This window comes from Phyllostomus hastatus, unplaced genomic scaffold, assembly GCF_019186645.2.
Source record: "Phyllostomus hastatus isolate PE091 unplaced genomic scaffold, TTU_PhHast_1.1 phas_scaffold_755, whole genome shotgun sequence".
NCBI lineage: Eukaryota > Metazoa > Chordata > Mammalia > Chiroptera > Phyllostomidae > Phyllostomus > Phyllostomus hastatus.
The window spans coordinates 6,655,943-6,679,233 of NW_025334039.1; the positions used below are offsets into that span (position 1 = coordinate 6,655,943).

General features: G+C 41.6%; 1 protein-coding gene across 1 annotated transcript in view; it reads right to left on the minus strand.

Moving 5' to 3' along the window:
• Positions 1–412: 412 nt before the first annotated feature.
• The window catches only part of DRAM1 (DNA damage regulated autophagy modulator 1), a 39,878-nt gene continuing 16,999 nt past the window's right edge, over positions 413–23,291 (minus strand). The window contains exons 2-7 of the mRNA XM_045826696.1: positions 22,622–22,689; positions 20,710–20,852; positions 12,547–12,724; positions 7,282–7,340; positions 3,562–3,654; positions 413–2,552 (exon numbers count right to left, since the gene is read on the minus strand). Coding sequence (XP_045682652.1) covers positions 2,508–2,552; positions 3,562–3,654; positions 7,282–7,340; positions 12,547–12,724; positions 20,710–20,852; positions 22,622–22,689 — 586 coding nt within the window. The 3' untranslated portion in view covers positions 413–2,507. The remainder of the gene's footprint in view (positions 2,553–3,561; positions 3,655–7,281; positions 7,341–12,546; positions 12,725–20,709; positions 20,853–22,621; positions 22,690–23,291) is intronic.

Consider the following 23,291-nt stretch of genomic DNA (forward strand, 5'->3'; position numbering starts at 1 on the left):
TAACTAATTTGAGTTGTATTTCAATGATGAGAGTTTTGACTGGTGCATACTAATGTTCAAGTATCTCCACAAAGGTGCCAGGTGGGTACTAGAATGATAGTGGGGACTGCTTCATAAATTATATAATTGTCTAACCATCGTGGTGTGCACCTGAAGCTAACATAAAATAATATGGAATATGAACTGTAATTAAAAAATAAAAAACAATAATATAATAAAATGAATCTCTACAAACATGAACTATTGTGCCCACATGCAAAGCTTCATGAATTAAGAAAATGTAAGGTTTAAACTATACCTTTACAAAATCTAATAGAGTCTAGACTTGTTTCCCTGGTAAACACCCATCATCATTGTACCCAGGTGACATATAATTTAACAAAGACACAAATTACTAAAATACAGAAATATTTCATTTTATTTTACTCTTTCAGCCATGAGGTCCAAGGAAATGCAAGTTCTTGGAAATTAGAAATGACCCAAATGTGAATCAGACCAGCGTTAGAGGTTATGGGATCAGCAGAATGTGACTGTCTGAAGTGAATTCTGGCCTTCTCAGTTTGCCAAGCCAGGAGTCCCATGTTTGTCTAGCCCATGTAACAATTTCTGTGGTAACTGTCCAGCTTGAAGAGTGTTGTCAGAGAATGGTGAAGCTCAAACAACTGAAACATTTACAGCACACAGAGCGAAACAGTCAAGAAATATTGGTGTATCACTTAACTAGTAAATCAGAGTAAATCTCACTAGTCAGCACTACAAATATCCCAAGTCATTCTTTTATTTGTTCACTCATTCATTCCTGCATTCAATGAGTATTGGTTAAGCACCTTCAGTGTACCAGGAGATACCCGGTTAAATACTGGAGTTATAAAGATAAAGATGAAGGCACATACTCTGTCATCGAAGAGCTCCTAATCTTACATCTCTCAGAGAGATGTGGAGATGAGAGCAACAGTGCATTATGGGAAGTGCAGGTAACAAGTCTGTTCAAAGTGAGGCCAACCAGGGATGCCTTCTACTACAGACCCTGCAGTAAAAGGATGTGGCATTCTCCTCCGCTTCAGAATAAACAACCACTTGACATGGCTTTGATCAGTGTTTCAGTTCCAGCGTGACCATGGGGATCCACAGCATTATGACAAGTTACAACAGGCCCAGAGATGGTTATCAGGTTCCCTCTGCTGAGCATGTGGGGGACACACAGTTTGTCACTGCAGAGGTGGCTAAAAGCTGCTGAGTCTCACCCTTCACTCACTCAACAAGTAGTTACTGGGGAGCCATCACGGGCTCACCACCCCCAGGTTCCCTCCAAGGCTGTCCAGGTGGGCTGCTCTGCTCTTGGCATGAGCCCTCGAGGTTTGGACACAGGTTTGTGTCTGCAGGGCCCAGGAAGGAGAGTTCCTTGTCTAATTTTTCAATGCAAGCATTAACATTGCAAGGCATACGTCTTCTGCTGGAAGAGCTTGCTTTTCATTCATCATCCGTGATTTAGGCAAAAAAGGTGGAGTGTGTAGGTCTTGCTGTGTAACAAAGGGCCTGACTCACATTCCATATGGTGAGCAAACATCCAGCCACGGGCATTAAAGGAGCAGCAAATAAACTGCCCTCAGTGGCCTCTCCTTTCTCCTCTCTCTGGGACCTATGCTCTCTTCAACATGTTTACCAGCAAAACATGAATTCAAGAGGAGAGTGCCAGCTTCTGAGCCTAACTGTATATCAAGTTATGCCACTGACAATACAGGGTAGTTTTATGAATGGTGTTTTTAATGATTTTTCACAGGTTGGCTTTGCAGAAGTTTAGTAATTAAGTGAAAGTCTCCTTCCACAAATGCCCACTACAAAATGCTAATCAGCAGCCAAGGAAAAACCTCCAGCACTGCGAGCAGGACAGAAGTTCAAAACTGGGGTCTGCCACGCTCACTTAGAGTTAATGTGTATAGTGATATTAAGGCTTTTCAATAGAAGCATTTTGCCTAGTTCATCTACAAATCAGACTGTCATAGTTAGTGTTAATTTATTAACCAAGTCTTGATGGTCACTATAAATTGAATTTTACAAATGCCCTCATGATATAAAATATACAGTTCATTCTCTAAAAATGCACTTGAAAAATATCCTGATTTCACTTGTTGATAAATTTCTCATTTAGTGTATTTCCAGAAACGACTCACACACGAAGAAACAACAGAACAGAATCTGTAGAAAAATAAGAGCTCTCCATTTTTCCTTAACATCTTATCTTTTGTGCAATGACTGTGTGAATAGGAAAAAGTGTCAGTTTAGAAAATTGTAAAAACATTGCTACAATGCCATAAGTACTCTACATTCTCTAGGAAAACATACCTGTGGAACTAGTACAACTACTGGGAATTGTTAATGAAATTCAAGTCCCGGAGGTGCCGCAGATGCCCGCTACAGGGCAGCTGCATTCAAGCCCTGCACGTCCCCTGTGCCGCTTCTAGAAATCGTCTGCGCCTTTCAATGACTAAAATATAACTCTTCTCTCTTCAAATGTCATCGTTGATTTCTGTGGAAATCCTTAGGGTGACACTCTGTTAAAAAAGAAAGGTTTAAAACAAGGTAAACAATTCCAGTACCAGCTATGAAACTCCCAAAAGCTGTGCCACGCCTAAGACAGGACCTCACTATGGTTTGTGCTGAGTTCGAGTCAGGGCCTCAAGAACGGTCTTGGCTTTCTATATCTTTTTTTTTTAGTTAATCCCAATTTGTTTGTTTCAAAACGCAAGATTTTACCTGTGGCCAAATCGGATAAGGTCCCACCTTCTCTTGGTTTTGGGGACATTTTTTTCAACAACACAGTTTTATTTTTTATTATTATTTTTTAATGATTTTATTGTTGTTCAATTACAGTTGTCTGCATTTCCCCCCCACCGCTCCCCCACATCCCAGCCAAACCCACCTCCCTCCTTTGCTTCCACCCTCCCCCTTGGTTTTGTCCACGTGTCCTTTACAGTAGTTCCTGTAAACCCTTCTCCCCACTGACCCCTCCCCGCTCCCCTCTGGCTATTGTTGGATTGTTCTTAATTTCAATGTCTCTGGTTATATTTTGTTTGCTTTTTTCTTTTGTTGATTATGTTCTGGTTAAAGGTGAGATCATATGGTATTTGACCCTCACCACCTGGCTTATTTCACTTAGCATAATGCTGTCCAGATCCATCCATGCTGCCACAAAGGGTAGGAGCTCCTTCTTTCTCTCTGCTGTGTAGTATTCCATTGTGTAAATGTTTTTTTTTTAAAAAGACATATTTCCTATTATTTGAAACTAGTAAGTGAGACCTCCTCAAAAAGAAAATAACCAGGATGTATAGCTCTAGGCATTACATGGCAGAGCACATAGGAACATGTCACTGGCTGAAGAGCTGTTTAAGCTATTTGCCTTTGAGAATGAACTAAGTTGCACAATACACTTTTTTTTTCAAGCACATAATGGTAAAAAAGAAAGAAAAATTGGGCTGTTGTTTTTTATGCCAGAAATTTCCCATGGATTTTTCTAATTCTAATTGTCAGCAACATATAGCCTTTAAACTGATAAATACCTACCTGGAAATCATGGATGAATGTTAGGAAGTAGAAAATAAAACCAAAGGCCACTGTCCACTCACAGATCGCGCTCACCACGTGATATGCGTAATCCTAATGGCAACCAGAAAGAATAAGGATTTAGCCTCAATTGATTCACCTTAGTGACTGAAATAACGATGAGAAGGTCAGACCAGAGGAAAAAGCTGTCTGGTGAGCATCAGTCAACCCCTTGAGGAAATACAGCAGGAAGCAAAGCACCTGCCCAATGAGAACGTGGATGCCATTATTCCAAAAGCACTGTCTAGCTTTCAAACGCTCTGGCTTTAAGACTTGTCTATAACCCTGACCGGTGTGGCACAGTTGGTGGGACATCGCCCTGCAAAGTGAAAAGTTACCCACTGGATTATTGATCAGGGAGTGTTGGAGAGGCAACCGATCAATGTTTTCTTTCTCACATCGATGTTTCTCTCTTCTTTCTCCCTCCCTTCCCCTCTCTCTAAAAATAAATAAATGAAATCTTAGAAAAAAGACTTGTCTATATACTTTCAAAAAGCAGAATAAGGACCTCAAAACAGGTAGGACTGGGAAGCAAATATGGTCCCAACAGAAGACAGAACTTTCATACAAAGCAGGACTTGCTCTCCGGAGACTTCGAACCCCCAAGTTGAAAGGCATTCAGGGACTGTGCAGTTTTGCCAAAGACTGAGTATATGTATCTAGAGGAAATAGGCTAACTGTCACCACTGGGCTCTGTGTTATCTGCTGCTACAGAAAATGTCAATTCAGCAAATAGTTCTGCTTAACATTATATGTAAACATAGCTATGAAGCAAATGTTACAAGACATCTACACACATTCACTGACTGTCTTCTTGGAGGCAGGAAGTAGCAAATGGACTTCAAGAATGAGAATGGCTTTAATGAGAGTTCCAAAGTCAGCTGCCTATGGAGGCCAGGAGATTCATAAAAATACATGAAACTGGTCGTTGCAAAAAGAGAGGGAAATGGGGAGCCCACATTTATAGCTCAATTCTACTTTTACCAAGTGGGAAAATATGATAGCACTGTTGTTTTTTGCAAAGTAAACCCAAAATGTGTGTGTGTGTACATCCACCTGATTTTTAAATGCTGGAAAAGACTTTTAAATACCATATAAGTAAAAACTAACGCCTGCATCTTGACATTATGCACTTGCCAAATTAGGCCTATGGACTGTCAGGTCTGATTTCAAATGATGACCTGTTTGGGTTTTTTTTCCCCTGCTTTGCTTTCTGCTCTGCTACAGACCACAAGAGTGAATAAACAAATGTGCTGGATTGCAAGTCAGTTAGTTCTATGGGGACAGTTGTCCTCTTTGATCCAAGTTTCATCTGCAAAGATTAACTGAAGCACATCAAACTCTGAGACATGTCTCGTCACTCCCACCATGGATGTCACCACCCATCTGCTCTTCTCATTCAGGTCCCGCTGGGGAGAACCTGACCTACTTTGATTAGGGGATAGAGAACAGAAGTTGCTTCCTTCTGGTGACAACACCAGGGGATCTGCCCCATCCCCTTATCATCCCAGGGACAATTACAAAATTCTGGCCGAAATTTCTTTAGCATGGTATTAATGAAAGTGCATGGAACCAAAAACGCAGAGTCCTCCACTGCCCATGCGTGAATGCAGGCAAAGCTCTAATCTCCTTGCTACATAAATTGAGACAATGACATTGTAATTCTCGCCCTCCCTACCAAGTCAGTCAATACACAGGACTGCATCATGAAAGCTCTAAAGCGGCACTCAGTAGTTGGAGGCAGTACCTAAAAATGCTTATTTCATTTAGTGAATTAATGCAAAAGTTTTATCTTTGTGTTTCTTGATATTGGGAACAGAAGGTAATCCAAGAGTGGCATGGTAATTTATGAAGTAATAGAAAACCAGGTACTTTTCAGATTTTTAAGATTAAAAATGAAATGGAAAATAAAAAAGGTTTTAATTGCCTAGGGACACGCTTTGATGAATCCTTCCCAGCAGCTGATTTTTGTTTGATTTGTGGGGAAAGGTCGCCCCACAGTGGTGGGAAAGCAAAGTACACCTGAGGCGGCACTGCTGTGTGGTTTCACTTTCAGGAAGCACTTTCTTTGAACTTCTGCCTGAATCATCCTCTTCCTCAACATCTTCAGTCTCTCCTTTGTCTCCTGTAGGCTCACGTGTCAGAATCCTTCTCTGGCCATGCTGTCGCCTGCAGCCTTCATCTTATGTCTCCTCTTCCTCCATCTCCAAATATTCATTGACAGCTGAATGAATGAACCACTCCTCTTACCATTTCGTTAACCCCCGCAACTGGCTTTTAACTCCAACATTTCTTACTGAAACGGCTTTATGAACACCACCATTGAGCCCACCTGCCCCTTGAAAAAACATTCCTTCAAAAAAAAGAAAGAACACTCCTTCTTGTTCTCTCCCTAACTCTTCTTTCTGGAGGAATCATCCATTCTCTGCATGGAGTCTAGACCAACCGCTATAACGATCTCACCGCAGGAGTCCACTCAAACCCAGGCAGGCAGTCCCAGGTGTTGTGGTGTGTGGTCCTTTCCAGGCCACACACGCTATGCTCTGATTCCGCCAGAGGTCTAGCCCCACGTGTCTAACTGGACATGACTCCTTGATGTTTTACTCTAGCCCCAGATTCAACAATTCTAAAATCAAACCCATCCACACCTCCCCCTCCATGAAATAATTTAGCCCTGTTAGGGAACTTATTTCTCCCTGTTCATGGGGACAAATTCTTTGGTTCGCCTAAAACGTCATCTTTTGTTTATCATGTCCTTTCATTCTCATATTAGTCACTTGCCAGTGCTCAGCAAACATTTTCTCCCTATTACTTCCAATCAGTCGAGGCTGATCTTGATTTGAAATCTGAACTGCTGTCTCTGCCATCCTAACTCTGGGCTCTGTCCTCTTCCATCCATCCTAGCCAGTGCTTCTTCTTCTTATTTATTTTTAGAGAGAGGGGAATGCAGGTAGAAGGAGAGGGAGAGAAACATCAACATGTGGTTGCCTCTCTCATGCCCCCAACTGGGGACCTGGCCTGCAACCCAGGCATGTGCCCTGACTGGGAATCGAACCAACAACCTTTCAGTTTGCAGGCCTGCCCTCATTCCACTGAGCCACACCTGCCAGAGCAATCCCAGGTGTTGCTTCTAACAAATATTCATCCGCTAATATTCTTTCTGTTTATTTCCCTGTTCAAAAGCCCTCAGAGGCTTACTCTGGTCACCAAACTCAAGCGTGAGCCTCTCTGTCAACCTCTTAAAACCTTGAGCAAACTACTCCCCGAAAATGTATCCCTGACTCTTATCTGTGTCTCATTCCATCCTGAAACGAGCTATCCACTTACACAGAAGCTGGTCTCCTCTGGTTCGCAGCCCACGCTGCCCGTGGCTCCCACACATCTTCATTCACATTGCTCCCCCACCCTTGTCTTTTACTAATCGTAAAGGAAATGTGTAAGAGAGAATAGGAATTCAAAATTCTGAGACTAATTCCAGGCACCATTTGGGATAACCCAATAGCTAATTATGACACATGAATTGGCAAATAATTGGACAGTAAGTTAATTATATGCCACATTTTACTTCCTATTTTGCAACTTGTTCAAAGAAATGACAGTAATCCTTTCTAAGAAGTTCACCCAGCCACAACCTCATGTAACCAGGTTCGACAATCATACCGAAAGTAACTTAAATCTTACCTTTTCTTTCGGATTCCACTCCAGCTTGGTTATGGAAATTAGGGAAGCACAGACAATCACTAAAAAAGGGAAATTTGTCAAGGAGAGTACAGAAGAAAATAAGTCCTTCAATGTGAAGACTACATTATTCATCCAATAATATGGTAATTACAGTGTTAAAATGTTTCACCTCACACCTATTAGGATGGCTACTATTGAGAAAACAGGATAAAAGTGTTGGTGAGGATGTGAAGACGCTGGAATCCCCGTGCCCTGCTGGTGGGAACGTAGAATGGGCAGCCACCGTGGAAAACAGTACAGAGGTTCCTCAACAAATTGCAAATAGAACCACCAGGTGACCCAGCAATTCCACCTTGGGGTATATGCCCAAAAGAATTGAAAGCAGAGTTTCAAACAGATATTTGTGTATCCGTGTTTGCAGCAGCATTACTCACAATAGCTAAAACTTGGAAGCAACCCAAGTGCCTGTTGACGGATGAATGGATAAGCGAAATGTGGTATACACGTGCACACAGTGGACTATTATTTGGCCTTAAAAAGGGCCAAATTCTGCAGTATGCTGCAACACAGATGAATCTTGAGCACATTATGCTAAGTGTATAAGCCAGTTATGGAAACACAAGAATTATGTGATTCTATCCACATGAGGTACTTAGAGTGGTCGAAACCATAAAGACAGTAGAACAGTGGTTCCAGACACTGGGGGAGGCGACAACAGGGAGTGGCTGTTGAGTAAGTATAGATTTTGTTTTATAAGATGAATAAATTATGGAATGGTGTGCTCGTGGTTGCACAACCACTGGACCACACACTAAAAAAGGATTAAGGTGGTAAGTTTTATGTTGTGTACTTAAACATAATAAAAAAGTTAATACCAACATTAAAACCTACAATCAAAACAAGCTATATCAGCTGCTTATAATCTCAAACCTTACATTCAATTATCACAGCAGTTACACTACAACATGGAAATACAGTTATTTCTTAGCAAATACTTTTTCAGTTATGTACAGCGAAATTTTAATCTGTGGCCACATTTTGCTCAAGCCTGCACATTTCTCGGTGGTGTGCCCAGCTGCACTTCTTGTTCAAATTTGGTCAAAGGGATGGACACAGCAGTCCAAGACGGGTACTTTTTGAGCACCTTTCTCCCAAAATACTGCTTTTCCTGGATAAAAATATTGAATAAAAATACTTTTTCCCTAAAATACTATCTTTAAGGCAATAGCTTTAGGGAAAAATTAACATTTCAAAGTACCAAAGTATTATAAAGTACTGTGGCTGACATACAAAAAACAAGCTACAGAAATTAAAACACAGATGTCTATCAAGTAACTGGGTATAAGTTGAGCCCTCCCTCCCAAGCCCAAAGGGTTTTACAAATCGAAGAGACACGTCCTACATCTGACCTTGGGGCCAGCCTAGCAATGCCAGGGCCTTGAGTCTGTCGCCCCCATGGACAGGACTATCTGAACAAAGGCCATGGCATCATCCACTTGGACTGAAGGCAAAAGAGAAAGTTAGGAAGAAAGGAGATGCTCTAAAAAAGGTTTTACAAAAATTTAGCAATTCCAAGTGTGGCATCAATGCCAAGTTTACAGCCTCCTGGGAATTTGGAGTCAGCACCTCCTCTCCCTGCCCCCCAACCCCATATTTTTCAGGCCTTAACACTTCTCACTTTTTCAGAATAAAGGAAGTAGCGCGTGTAGCAGATTCTCTGGTCCTTTCATGGTCATGCTTCTGTTTCTAATAGCTGTAAAGTCTCTTAATTCTTTCATTAATTTGCTTTTTAGTTCCGTGTTCTGGGGACCGGGGACCACGTTACAAAGGGAGAAGGCAGAGGCAGGGGAAACCCTGGCCAAACAGACTTGGTCTCAGCTCACAGAAACATCACAGTCTTGCCAGAGGAAGCCCAGGACTGTCCCCGTGAAAGGAAAGAACAGGGCACAGGGATGTGGCAGAGGAAAAAGTATTCATTCCGAGTGGAATGGGGCTTGGGGTGTCGGGGGGGCCTTCACGGAGTGGAACTTAATCTGAGTTCTGACGTTGGAGGAGCCCTCTAGAGCAAAGCTGTCAGAAATGTAACACAGCCCCCTGTGTAAAGTTAAGTTTCCTACGATAGTAGCTGTGTAGTGAGCAGTTAGCCATGAGCAGAGGAGGAACAATAGGCCAAGTACAGGCGGTCACCAGGGCGGAAAGCACCAGGCACCTGGCAACAGGGAAAACTGGGAAAACAAGGACCTTGCCCTCAGGGTGACCTTTCCTCCCCTAGCGTATTATTGGCCTTGTGGTTTAGACCCTCTGACCTTTCCTATCACTGGTCATGCAGTTTGGACCCCCTCTGACCTTGCCTCCCCTGACATGTCACTCGTCATGCAGGGTAGGACCCCCTCAGAGGAGGAACAAGGGGGCCGGCAAACAAGTGGTCCCTTGCGCGGCCACTCCCTTAAGCATTATGTCCTTAGGACAATGAGAGGCCGACCCACATCAAATGATCGTGAAAGCAGAGACTCGGGAAGCAGCAAGGCCAGCAGGGGCATCGAGGATGAGCTGTGAGGACTAACGATCCCCTATCCTAGCACTGACCAATCAGTAAAGGCCACAACCCCGAAAGGACATACCTAGAAGAGCTGAGGAACATTCTATTGAAATTCCCCCTGGGGCCTCCCCTAAGATCTTTGCCTTTAGAGAGAGGATAAAACCTCTTAGAACAGAGGATCCGGCTCGCTCGCTCTCTCTCTCTCCCCCCTCCCCTCCAACCTTCCTCCCTCCATCCCTTCCTCTCTCCTTCCAGAGCGCCATGCCTTTCCACCTCTCCTTTCTCCAGGTGAGTTCTCTCTGTCTTTCTTTTTCCTAAGCTCCAAGGGACACTTCTTTTGCCTCTGTAACGTTTCCTGAGTCCACTCAGCCCAGCTGGCTCCCTTCTTCCACAGCTCACTTCTACCTCTATGACTTTCTAAACAAGCTTCTGCTTGTACTTGAGTCTTGGCTCTGAATTCTTTTTTTTTTAAGATTTTATTTATTTATTTTTAGAGAGGGAAGGGAGGGAGAAAGAGAGAAAGAGAAACATCAATGTGCAGTTGCTGGGGGCTGTGGCCTGCCACCCAGGTATGTGGCCTGACTGAGAATCGAACCTGCGACACTTTGGTTCCCAGCCTGTGCTCCATCCACTGAGCTACGCCAGCGAGGGTGGCTCTGAATTCTTACTTAGCCAGAACTCAAGTACTGAGGTTGCTGAACTGGGATCCAATTGCTGGTAACATTCTGGTGCCATTTTATCACTAACAGCCACATTTTAAGAAAACTAAAAAAAAAATCATTTAAATAATATAGTTCCTTTAATACAAAAGATCAAAAATGGTATCATTTTAGCATGTAATAATATAAAGAATTATTAATGAGATATTTTACACCACAGCCTGTCTCCATGCAGATCAGCCACGTTTCAAGTGCACAATAGCCACGTGTGGCCTGTGGCTACCGTATTGGCTGGAAAGAAAAGGTGGAAGGCAGTACTCAGCCAGGAGAAGGGCAGAGGGTAAAAGCAAGGACAGGAAACAGCTAAGTCTTGCGGGGCTCAGAGCCTGTGTCTCAAGCCAAAGTACCTAGACTTTGTGCTATTAGTTATTTTGTGAAGGTAACGCTGTCAGAACTGGTGCAAGACAAACAGTTTACCAGGAAGGGCTTAGAAGCCTAATTCTAATGTGCCTCAGTTTCTTCAGCCTTTAAATGAGGCCATTACACAGAAATATTACAGTAAAGAGAAGCACAAGTGTTTTCAAGATGTTTTGAAGTATTTGCAAGTAAATATAAATCCTATGGTAATGTTTAAGGAAAAAGATGTTTTCATATGAATGAATTAATGTGATACAGGGACATACCCTGTTTCTGTATAGGACTGCGACCCCTTGGCAAGGCTGATAAGAACCCTCTAGAAATGGGAACTCATAGTATGTGAAACTCTGAGGCCTGAAATGCTTATTGTACTAACACTCTCTCTGAGTTTAATATTTAAAGACCTGTCTCCAGAGTTGGAAGCGAGAAAAGGTTTCCTACCATAACAAACTTTGCCTTTGACACTACAAACACCTCTGCTCTGAACTTTACAACTAAAACAAGCTAAAGGTCTGAAGGAAATATATTCAAAGAGAAGGTGTGAATGTCGCCAACCCACAAATACGACAAGAAAACTCAGAAAGAACCATACAAGGAACCAGGGTAATTATTTTGTTGTTAAATTTCTCAGCACTAGGATTTATTTCCTCTGCGCTTAGAAAGTTTGTAATTAAAAACTTCCTTCCCTAAGATGGAAACAAAACCAAACCCCAAACCGTACACAGACTTCACATTTTGAATAGCTTCTATTTGCAAAGCGTGATGCAAAGCTCAATATCAGAAGCACGTGGGATGCTATCACATGAGCTCACACTTTAGACCATCATCCAACCCAGACTAACAAAATGGCTACTAGAAAAGTTCCCATTTTCCTGTAACATGAGCGTAATTACCATTTTAATGACCTTGCATCTTTCTCTAATATGAGTGCTAATGGTATTTCGAAAGATGGGGAATTTTCCACCCCTTGCAGACCAGAGCTTTTTTATACTATGTGTTAAATCCCAAGAGGGAGAGAAAGAGAGAGAACTTTCATTTCCTCTAAATCAGAACATACAAGTCTGATAAACATATTTTTTTCTCACATTGCTGAGTTAGGAAACAAAATGAAATTTTGAAAATGAAATCAGTAATAAAAGGGAAAGGCTATGTGTGTCTTAATTGACTTAGAAGTAAATAATATAGAGCTTTTAGAAACTTCTTAATGTGGATGAGGAAGTCAAGCCATCTAGTCACCTACGTGCTGGGAGAGGGGAGAGTCTGGCCTCTTGGGACTTCACAGGGCTATTACTTTAAGTACAATACCAATATTTGGTGTCTTTAGCCAAGCACTCCAAAGAAAAATAAATATTTTCCCATGGCTGATGAAGCCGACCCTGTTGGAAGGAAAGTAAATAAAGACTGAAGTTTTCCGACATTTTTTCCATCCTCTTTTCATAACATTCTTTTCCCTGAAGATTCTTTTGATCTAACCTGACCTTGTTGAGACATTTTTCTTAATGATTTACACTTTTCTCCCAGTGGTTCTTCTGAAGCATATGGAAACTTGGCTGATAACCTTTGCTTTTTTCATGCTTTTTTTTTCTGCTGGGGGCAGGGTAGAGGAAGGTGTCAAGCTTGTGAGGACACTGACAGATGTGGAAAGGATACTGGGGATGACAGCCGCACAGGAAATGGCAGAGATGGCCATCCGTATGTGGCACGTGGAGAGGCTGTTCCACTGAGGACACGACTTGTAAGAGATGACGGACTGCAGGAGCGTGTACATCACACCGCAGACAAAAGCCAATAGGGCGCCACCGTCGTGGACCACTGGGACAGCTAATTCCTAGAGAGAAAGTCACACGTGTGTGTTACTCCACGTAAGCCTGTCCACATCGTCGTCCAAGCACTCACGCACTCCCAGCTGTTCTAAGCCATCTGTTGTCACAGATGTACCCACCCCCTCTTTCAAAAATGTGGCAGCTTTTAAACAATTACCAAGAGAAAAGCCTTCCCCCATGACGATGTAAATGTCCCTCAGCAAACTTGGGCATGTGGGACAAGGACAGAGTAACATCTACCTTAGAAGTGACAGTGTGGTGTTTAGTAGTAGGCTTTGGAGTCTGGCTGACCTGGATGAAAAAAAATATCTTGACTCCACCACTGGAGTCTGTGACCCTAGTTTAAAACCTCAATTTCTGATCTGTAGAATGAATACAATAACATCTGCCGTGCAGGTCTGCAGTGCAAGTTATTCGACCAAGTGCATACAAAGGTACATAAAGGTGCCAAGGGTGGCTTGGGTTTTTAGGTTCCTTGCTCCTCAATAATCTCTTTGTCCCTCCCAAGCCACCCCAAATGAACACACAGATCTAAGTAAAAACACTGCGATGCAACGACAACTTCAAATCAAGTCCTGCCCCCGCCACCCTAGTCATTTCAACAGGAAGGCAGCCCTATACCCGGTCTAGCAGAAAGTTGGCTATTGACCCCAAGTGTGGTCGTAACTGACTGACCAACAGGCTCACATCTGGCTCTTTTCAACTGTTCAATGGGCGCCCACCTTCCAGAATAACGATGATGTTTAGACTGAATGACTGAGTCTCTACTTGAACTTAAAAATTTGAGTTTTTCAAAAGGGAAAGTTAAAGTATTGTCCAAGAGAGCCTGGTTTGGGCCCCAACTTCCTGTCCACACCTGTTTTCCAACTTCTCTTTGACCACCCAGGTTTCCACCCAGGTTTCCAGACTGTTCATGAAAAAACATGTTGAACATTGATTCCCTATTTTGATACAGCCTAATCTGAATTGATTTTGGCTCAGATGGACTCTTTTTTTTTATCTTTATTCTCCAAATGGGAAAGAAATCATTTTTTAAAATTTTATTTTTCAGGTATCAAAGCTAGAAATATAGGGAAAAATCCACCACTTGATTTGTGTTATAGTCAAATAAAAGTGCATAAACATTTTACAACAGGACATCAATTTTTCACTTGTTAGGTATATTCTATATAGATAGGGCATGTATAGATTTAAGGAAGTTATATGTGAAAAATAAAATATATTCTACGCCTTTTAAAATGTACGCATACCTTTAACTACTTGAAGAATTAAGGAATATTTTTAACTGATTGAACTGTACACTTAAAAATGGTTAAGATGGTAAATTTGATAGTATAGGTATTTTACCACAATTAAAAACTAATAATAATCAAAAGGAAATGAAACCACTATCTCAAAAAACATATCTTTCCCCCCATGATCATTGCAGCATTATTTATAATAGTCAAAACATGGAGACAACCTAAGTGTCCATTATATAGACACACACATAATCTACCATGGAATATTATTCAGCCATAGAAAAGAAAAATCTTGCCTTTTATAACAACAAGGATGGATCTGAGGGCATTATACTAAGTGAAATAAGGCAGAGAGAGAAAGACAAATGCTGTATGATCTCACTTATAAGCAAAATCTTTAAAAGAAAACTGAACTCATAGATACAGAAAACAGATTAGTGGTTGCCAGAGGTGGGGAGTGGAAGGGTGGGGAAAATGGGTAAAGGTGGTCAAAAAGTGAAAACTTCCTGTTAAAGGGTAAAACTTTTCAGTTATATATAATGTACAGCATGCTGACTATATTGAATAAAAGTACATTTTTGAAAGTTGCTAAGAGAGTAAACCTTTTTTCTTTTATTTTGAGAGAGACAATCTTAAAAGTGCTCATCACAAGAAAAAAAATTGTAAATATGGGAGATGATTTATGTAACTAAATTTACTGTGTTGATCATTTCACAATACACACATATATGAAACCACTGTTATACACATTGGAGTAATACAATGTTATTTTTTTTTAAATAGTAAAAAACCTAACCAAGGAGATAAAAGACCTGTACTCAGAAAACTACAGAACACTGAAGAAAGAAATTAAGGAAGACACAAATAAGTGGAAGCGTATAATAAGTTCATGGATTAGAAGAATTAACATCATTAAAATATCCATACTACCCAAAGCAATTTATAGACTCAATGCAATTTCTATTAAAATACCACTGATATATTTCACAGGCATCAAACAAACATTTCAAAAATTTATATGGAACCATAAATGACTTCAAATAGCTTCAGCAATTTTGAAAAAGAAGGACAAAGTAGGAGGGATCACAATACCTGATATCAAACTATATTACAAGGCCACAGTAATCAAAACAGTCTGGTACTGGCATAAGAACAGACACATAGATCAATGGAACAGAACAGAGAGCCCAGAAATAAACCTATGTCTCTATGGTCAATCAATATTCAACAAAGGGAGCAGAAGCATAAAATAGAGTAAAAATAGCCTGTTCAATAAATGGTGTTGGGAGATCTAGACAAGACACAGGCAAAAAAATGAAACTCGACCACCAATTTACACCACACACAAAAATAAACTCGAGATAGATAAAAGACTTAAATATAAGTTGTGACACCATGAGAGTCCTACAGGAGAACATAGGCAGGAAAATTTCAGATATCCCATCCAGCAAAATGTTTACCCATATGTCCCCTAGAGCAAAGGATATAAAAGAAAGAATAAACAAATGGGACTACATCAAGTTAAAAAGCTTCTGCACAGCTAAAGAAAACATCAGCAAAATGAAAAGGGAACCAACCATATGGGAAAAAATATTTGCCAATGATACCTTGGACAAGGGTTTGATGTCAAAAATATGTAAAGAACTCACATGACCCCACACCAGGAAGAGAAACAATCCAATTAAAAAATGAGCAAAGGACCTGAACAAACAGTTCTCCAAGGAGGACCCATAGGCATATGAAAGGATACTCAACATCACTAGCCATCAGAGAGATGCAAATTAAAACCACAATGAGATACCACTTCACACTGGTCATAACGGCCATCATAAACAAATCAATAAACAACAAGTGTTGGTGAGGATGTGGAAAAGGGAACCCTAGTGCACTGTTGGTGGGAATGCAGACTGGTGTGGCCTCTGTGGAAAACAGTATGGAATTCCCTCAAAAAACTAAAAATGGAAACTGCCTTCTAACCCAGCGGTTCCACTGCTGAGAATCCTGAAACACCAATTCAAAAGAACCTGTGCACCCCAATATTCACAGCAGCACTATTTACAATAGCCAAGTGCTGGAAACAGCCTAAATGCCCATCAGTAAATGAGTGGATCAAAAAACTAGTGCATTTACACAATGGAATACTACACAGCAAAAAGAAAGGAGGAGTCCCTATCCTTCACAACATCATGGATGGATCTGGAGAGCATTATGCTAAGTGAAACAAGTCAGGTGGTGAAAGGCAAATACCATATGATCTCACCTATAAGTGGAATTCAATCAACAAAACAAACAAGCAAGCAAAACAGAACCAGAGACATGGAAATAAAGAACAAGCTGACAGTGACCAGAGGGGAGGGGGGAGGGGATAACAGGGGAAACAAGGGGGATAGTCAAGTCAAGGAACATGTATATAAAGGACCCATGCACAAGGACAATGTGGGGGTAGGATTGAATGTGGAAGAGGGATGTGGGTAGGGCAGGGGCAATTGGGGGGGGGGGACAAGGACAACTGTAATTGAACAACACTAAAAAAATTACAAACATAAAAAATGTTTAAAAAACAGTAAAAAAAATTAAGAAAACAAATCCTTTCTACCCCTTGACTGTTAGACACATTTGGTCAAGGGAAAATAAACAAAAAGCAAGGCATAAACTGCTGAGTCATTTTTAAGCATACTTGTCTGAGAATCCTAGTTCTTTCCACTCTCCATTTTTTTCATGCTAAGTAAGTCAACATTCTGAATTTACATGCTGTTTTTTCCTCCCAGCACTGTCAGGGAATTTGTTTCTTCAGCTCAGCCCAAGTCAACATATCCTTTAGAAAATTAATTGGCTAACTGGCAGGCCCCCACATTAACGCTGCCAGTATCAGATCAAACGGTCCTAGAGCCCTGGCTGGTGTGGCTCAGTTGGATGGAGTGTTGTCCCATAACTGAAAGGTTGGGGTTCAACTCCCAGTTAGGGCACACACCTAAGTTGTGGGTTCAATTCCCAGTCTAGGCACAAAGATCCCCGTTTCAGGCACCGATGGAAGGCAACCGATCGATGCTTCCCTCTCTCTCTCTCTTTCACACCCCCTTCCTCTCTCTCTATGAGCAATGAAAAAATGTCTCAGGTGAGGAAAAAAAAAATTTTTTAAGGCCTTTGACTGAACGGGAGTTGTATTTGTAATGTGCCTTTTTCACTGTGGAGTGCATACTTTGTCATCAAAGATGCCTTTTGAAAGCAGATGGTTCTGAGAGCAGACATGAATCTTGGATAGAGGATAAGATGAATACTTGGTGCCCATTTTGAATCACTTTTTCAAAATGCCTTTGTTAATTGAAAAGAGAGTGAAAATAGAGTGTTAAGTTTTGGGAACCTTGACTTTTCAAAAATGGAAACTTCTCAAGGAAAATTACAGCATGGACAGAAATTGGTGAGGACATACCAAAGAGTAGCCACCCCACCCACCAGCTCAGGAAAGGGAGCTATCCGTGAACTTCTGATGAATACAATTTACTTCCTACTCAGGAAAACCACCAGAGGCAATGCTCTCTCTCACCCACAGATCTCTAACTCTTCTCAAGGTAACAGCTCAAGTTGGTCTGCTCATAGCCCACTGAAAATGAATTACAGGATATCAAACAAGGAAGTTGTAAAGCTATTTATGGGAACAATGACAAGGCAAACACTTCGCTCTCGGGAAAGTTACTGACTCTATTTCTGGTTTTTGTGAAAATGTAATCACGTCATGGAAACCTCAAAGAGAACCAAGAGTTCAATCATCTAACCATCCAAGTTTCCTTCTGAAAGTCTGCTCTTTGTGGCTTTAAAATTGACAGGTGCGTCATGAAATTGAGTGATTTGGAGATGAAAGTGATTAGGACATCGTATAGTGCGTGCTATCCCCTACTGAACAATTCATATCCACATTCTACTAGACAAATGATATCATTCCAGGTCTCTCCACTCCTTTTTTTTAAATTGTGCTTTCTGATGCTAGAACTCTAGATTGTGGCATGCTTCTTCCTCCCAGAGATTTCTTCATTGTAGCATTGAGGTTAACTCTTTTCTACAGGCTCTGGACAGACTGCTTTGCCGCAAGGGCCACTTCTGCCTTTACTGCTCATATGATCTTGGGTAAGTATTAACTTCCCTGGGCTTCCACACTGTCATCAAAAACGAGAAAAATTATACTACTATCTTCTAAGGTTGTTCTTAGAATCATAGAGTTAAAGCACTGAATGCTTTCATAAGTTTGTCACATAGAAAGTTTCCAATACGTGTTATAAAAAACAAAATGCATACAGGCGTAAAACATAAAGAAATGTCACAGAGTCTCTGCTATGTGGCAAATGTCACATGCAACCATGCATTGCAGCATGGTGTATCTGATGTCACCATGTAGGGCCAATAAGGTAGGAGAGTGAGCTCTCTCTCTTTCCTTCTCCCCGCTCTCTCTCTACACCAGCTATTTGCAACTGGTGTGCTGCACAGGTATGCCACAAGAATTTTTAAAATATGCAATACCTGACTATTTACTCAGGAGCACTGACCTCTCTTCCCTTATATTGTCCAATTAAAAAAATGACAAGGGCTAACACAATGAAAGCCTTCCCATGTGAATGAATCAAAATTACATTTTTTTGTCAGATTGGCCAAAAAAATAGATTTGGGGGTATACTGCAGGATTGTAATAATTAGTTTCTGTGTGCCATGAGATGCAAAAGGTTGAAAGTCGCTGCTCTATACCATAGAAACCTAGCCTGTCCCCGATAGTCTGCAATGCCAGAGGCAGCAGAAGACAGCAGCAGGACCTAATATTCACACAGCACACACCTCTGGCTGGTGAAAGATAACATCTTGACCTAAGTTATATTCAGTTCCTGAGGCCTAAGGTGATAAGACCCCCTGGCTACTTTCCCATGAGACCAGACAGAAGGACCCTGGAATAGACCTCAGAACTGTTCTCAAGAAATGATTCATGACCTTTACCTCACCTCCAATCAGCTCTCAGCACAACCCAAACCCTTAACCCATGCTGCCTTGTGGTTTTACCTTACAGAATCTGTAACCTACACGCCACCGGGGAGTTGGTTTGTTTAGAGCATGAGCTCCGTGTCTCCGTATAGGCCAATTCAACAATAAACAATTTTTTTCTTTGTAAAAAAAGCACAAGGGTAGGAAAGTGAAATGGAGCCAGAAGCAAATTTAGTTCACAAAATGCCTTCCATGAAGCCCTCTACACTGGTTTCAGGGAGGCTACAAGTTTGGCTCTTACCTTTCTAGTTCCCCATGTGAACAAGGTCACTAACAATTACAGGTTAGTAATACCCACAAATGGACACTAATTGGCCCTGAGAACTGACAGGATGTCCCAGCCCATAGGCTGTCCTGAAGACACCGTGTAACCCAAGGAAGGGTGCCTTCCCCTCAGCCCTCACGACACAGCACAGAGTTTCCCTGGGCACTTGATTATAATGTTCCCTCCCCCTCCAATAACAGATGACATTCCTATGAGCAGTGCTGAAAAGGCGGTTCTATGAGGCCCCACACGGGGCAGATCAGACAGAGGACCCTGTGACAATGGTCCATCTTCATGGAGGAAGAGACATTAGCAAATGAATGGAAAGCAGATGGTGCAGGTAGGGGTCTGTGGTTATTTATTATCCTCACAGATCAATACTGGGGTGTAGCACCACCACCACCCACCCCGGGCTGTTGCGTCAGTGTGAGGACATGTACATCAGTAGTGGGTTAGCAGTGAAGGCTGACATGGTTTTGTAAAAATAAGCAGCACAGAAGATCAACCCACTTCTGGTGGGAGAAAAGTTAAAGGCGTGCCCCTGGGCCGAACAAGAAGTCATCCTGAGTAATGCCTTTCTGCTGCTGCAGGACACAACAGCGATGGGTGATGGAGAGAACAGGTCCACTCTAGTGTTAGCCTATAATGATGAACCTGCGGTGACCGTGACTGCCACCAAGTGCAGACCACTGGTCACGGTACGTTACCTCAGCCAATCCTGGCAATTCCCACAACAAATGTTTTTTTTTTAATATTAAACATTGTCTCCATAGATAAATAGATGCCATCTTTCTGAAAAGGGACTTCGGGATGATAGGAATCCACAAATCAGAATAAAACAAGTGGGGTTTTTTTCAAACACTTGACATGGTAAGTCTCTATTGCGCAGACTCCGAAGTCGTCATCATGTAAGATAGCTGGCTCCCGGGGGGCCACATTTTGGCTCAGCAACTAATTAGCTGAGGCACCCCGAGCAAATTATTTCACTTCCATGGGCCTATATCCTCATCCGAGAGAGGAAGGGAGGAGGTGCCGTTGTTTGAATTGAACACCAGGGGTTAAACCGTAGAATCAGTACACACACACACACACACACTCATACACAGATATCTCACACTCCTAGTGAAATCATTACAGTGGCTGAAGTAGCTCTCCCAACACGTCAACCACGTCAATAAGAACACGGAGCGGTGCAAAGCCCATAGCATCATTCAAAGCACACTCTCTGTCACGATCATGCATGATCATGCACACATGCACCCCATCACTCCCCAGTACCAAGCAGGACTGACTTTCAAACGGTATTTGTTTCTAAAAAGCAAATCACCCCAATTTTTATGAACCCATCAACTATTTGATCACTCCACTGGCACAGGCATGGCTCTTGTGTTCTTGCCTCTCTCCTCCAGACACACAAACTCCATTACCCCCAATTACAAAAGAAAAAAATTTCAGGTCATACCTGAAAATTGGCGACAATGCCCATTCCGATACATCCCACCAATCCCAGAACTAAGGACACCAAGTTAAAAACAGGAGTGCTGAAATAGCTGGTTTGATTCTGCTTTTCCACTATTTTGTATCTTGTGTACATCGTGGCTGCACCTGAAAAAGAAAGGCACAGTAGTGAATTTTTATTATTTGACTGCTGAGAGTGAAAAACACAGGAATGGTTTTGTATTGCTTTTTCTTAAAGTGCGTGTCTTCAATTTCCTAATCGCAAGAGTCTTCCCACTCACCCACCCCCGTCCTTCCTCACCCCATCTTGCTCCCTCCCCAGTATGATGGGTACACACACTCACACACACCATTTTAGCTGTTATGCTTTTCACGCAAATGTGAATTTACCTTATTGAGAAACTCACGTACGTATGCAAAGATATGTTTAAAAAGATATTCACTTCAGCATTGCAAATTCCAAAATCAGAAACAGCCTAAATGTTTAACAACACGGGACTGATTAAATGAAATGTAATACACCCGTGAAATTGATAACATGCATGTGCTAAAAGGATTAAGTAGATTTCTATGTATTGAATAGTGTGATAGTCATAATATTTGTGCTGGATTTTAAAAAGCAGGCTAAAAGCTAATCATATATCATAGATTTTTAAACAAAGATACTCACGTCAGATTCTACCTTGCCTAGAAGCAAAATCTATTTATCACTTGCTGGTAACAAAATGATCTGTCTTCTAAATCTGGATGCTGGGTAAGGATAGTGTGAGAGTGTACTTGGATTGATGGACTATTTCTACTTCCCCTTGCTATCCTCCACAACTTTGGGAGGAGAAGACCACAAATGGAGTAAAACTTTCTCTCTACCAAGTAGGATGAAAAAATTCCGAAGGTGCCAAGTCATTAAGTAAAGCTTCCAGTACTCCTGTCCCTTCCCAGCTATACCAATAGAGAGGGACAGAAGTGCAGGTTACATAATAGGCCCTGGGCAAACACTTAATTTTCTGTGGGGTAGGGGTTCATGAAAGCACGAAGAGAAAGAGAGCCCTATCTCACATCGGTGGATGTGTCCTACCATCTGCATCTCAGGGGCACTTGAAGAATTGAAAAGAAACACCATGCCTGAATTGAAGACAAACTCCCCTACTTCCCCTCTCCCCTCTCTCTAAGAGGTGAGACAACATCGTAGTCCGTGGTTCCGCAAGCTTTAGTGCGTATCCAACTTCCCCTAACTGCTGGTTCACAGCGCATGTGCTTGGGCCACACTCCCAGAGGTTCTAATTGAGAAGATCTGCGGTGTGGCCCTGGGACCTGCATTTTCACCAGCACCCCAGTGATTTTCATGTTGGTTGCCTTCAGAACACAGCCTGAGAAACATCAGCTTATACAATGGGTGTCTTTGGCGTACACAAATATGTTGGATAAAACCCCCAATTTTAAAAATCAAATTACACTTAAAATCCACTTGATAATCTTGTGGTAAATTGCCAGGTGAATTGAAAAGGAGTTCTATGAGGGCATAAATAACTTTAGATCTCAGTTCATATTCGTTTCTCAAAGTAGAGCAAACTTCTGGTTGCATACGCTGTACTTTTTAAAAATGATACACACCAAGAATGAACCTTGATGTAAACTATGGACTTGGGGGGGTTCTGGTGCGTCAGCGCAGGTTCATCAACAAATGCACCACTCTGGTGGGGGATGCTGGTAATGGAGGAGGCTGGGGGAGGGGGCAGGGGCCTTATGGGCATCACTACCTTGGGATTCATCTTGCTGCGAGCCTAAAACTGTTCTAAAAAATAAAGTCTATTAAAAAGATAATGATACAAAATCATGCATACAGTGTAAAAAACATATTTCCCTTCCTTTAAGATTGTGAATTTTTCATTTATTGATAATAATGATTGTGTACTTACCAAGAAATGCAGAGAAGTTTATCATAAATCCAAAAATGCCACTCTCTGGAGGTGTTGTTCCTGTATCGCTGAGAAAGAGAAGAAATACCTGAATTATTAAAGAGGAATTCAGTTCTGACCTGTGAGCAGGCATGTCATTGGCAGGTTTTATAATGTGTCTCTTCTGGGTGTTTAGTCACTTTGAATTCCCAAGAATTGGCCTAATTTTGTTCTAAACTGTTTTCATTTTGGCTCTGAAAAAATCCAAAATTCTTTATTTCTATCATTTTTTTTTAATTGTAAAAAGCTGCCCTGGCTGGTGTAGCTCAGTGGATTGAGCTCGGGCTGTGAACCAAAGCATCACAGGTTGGATTCCCAGTCAGGGCACATGCCTGGGTTGCAGGCCACAGCCCCCAGCAACCGCACATTGATGTTTCTCTCTCTCTCTCTTTCTCCCTCCCTTCCCTCTCTAGAAATAAATAAAATCTTTTTTAAAACATTGTAAAAAGCTAGGAAATGCTTAAAGTGAATGGCAGTGGCGTTTCTGGAATGGTCAAGTTCAATAAACCTGACTGATATGTGTCCATTCCTGGTGAAGACCTGAGTGTGACTATTTTGGGAGAAATGGTCTAAAGTCACATTTGAAAAATCTATAATTGGGATATTAAGTATACATAAACACATTAAATTT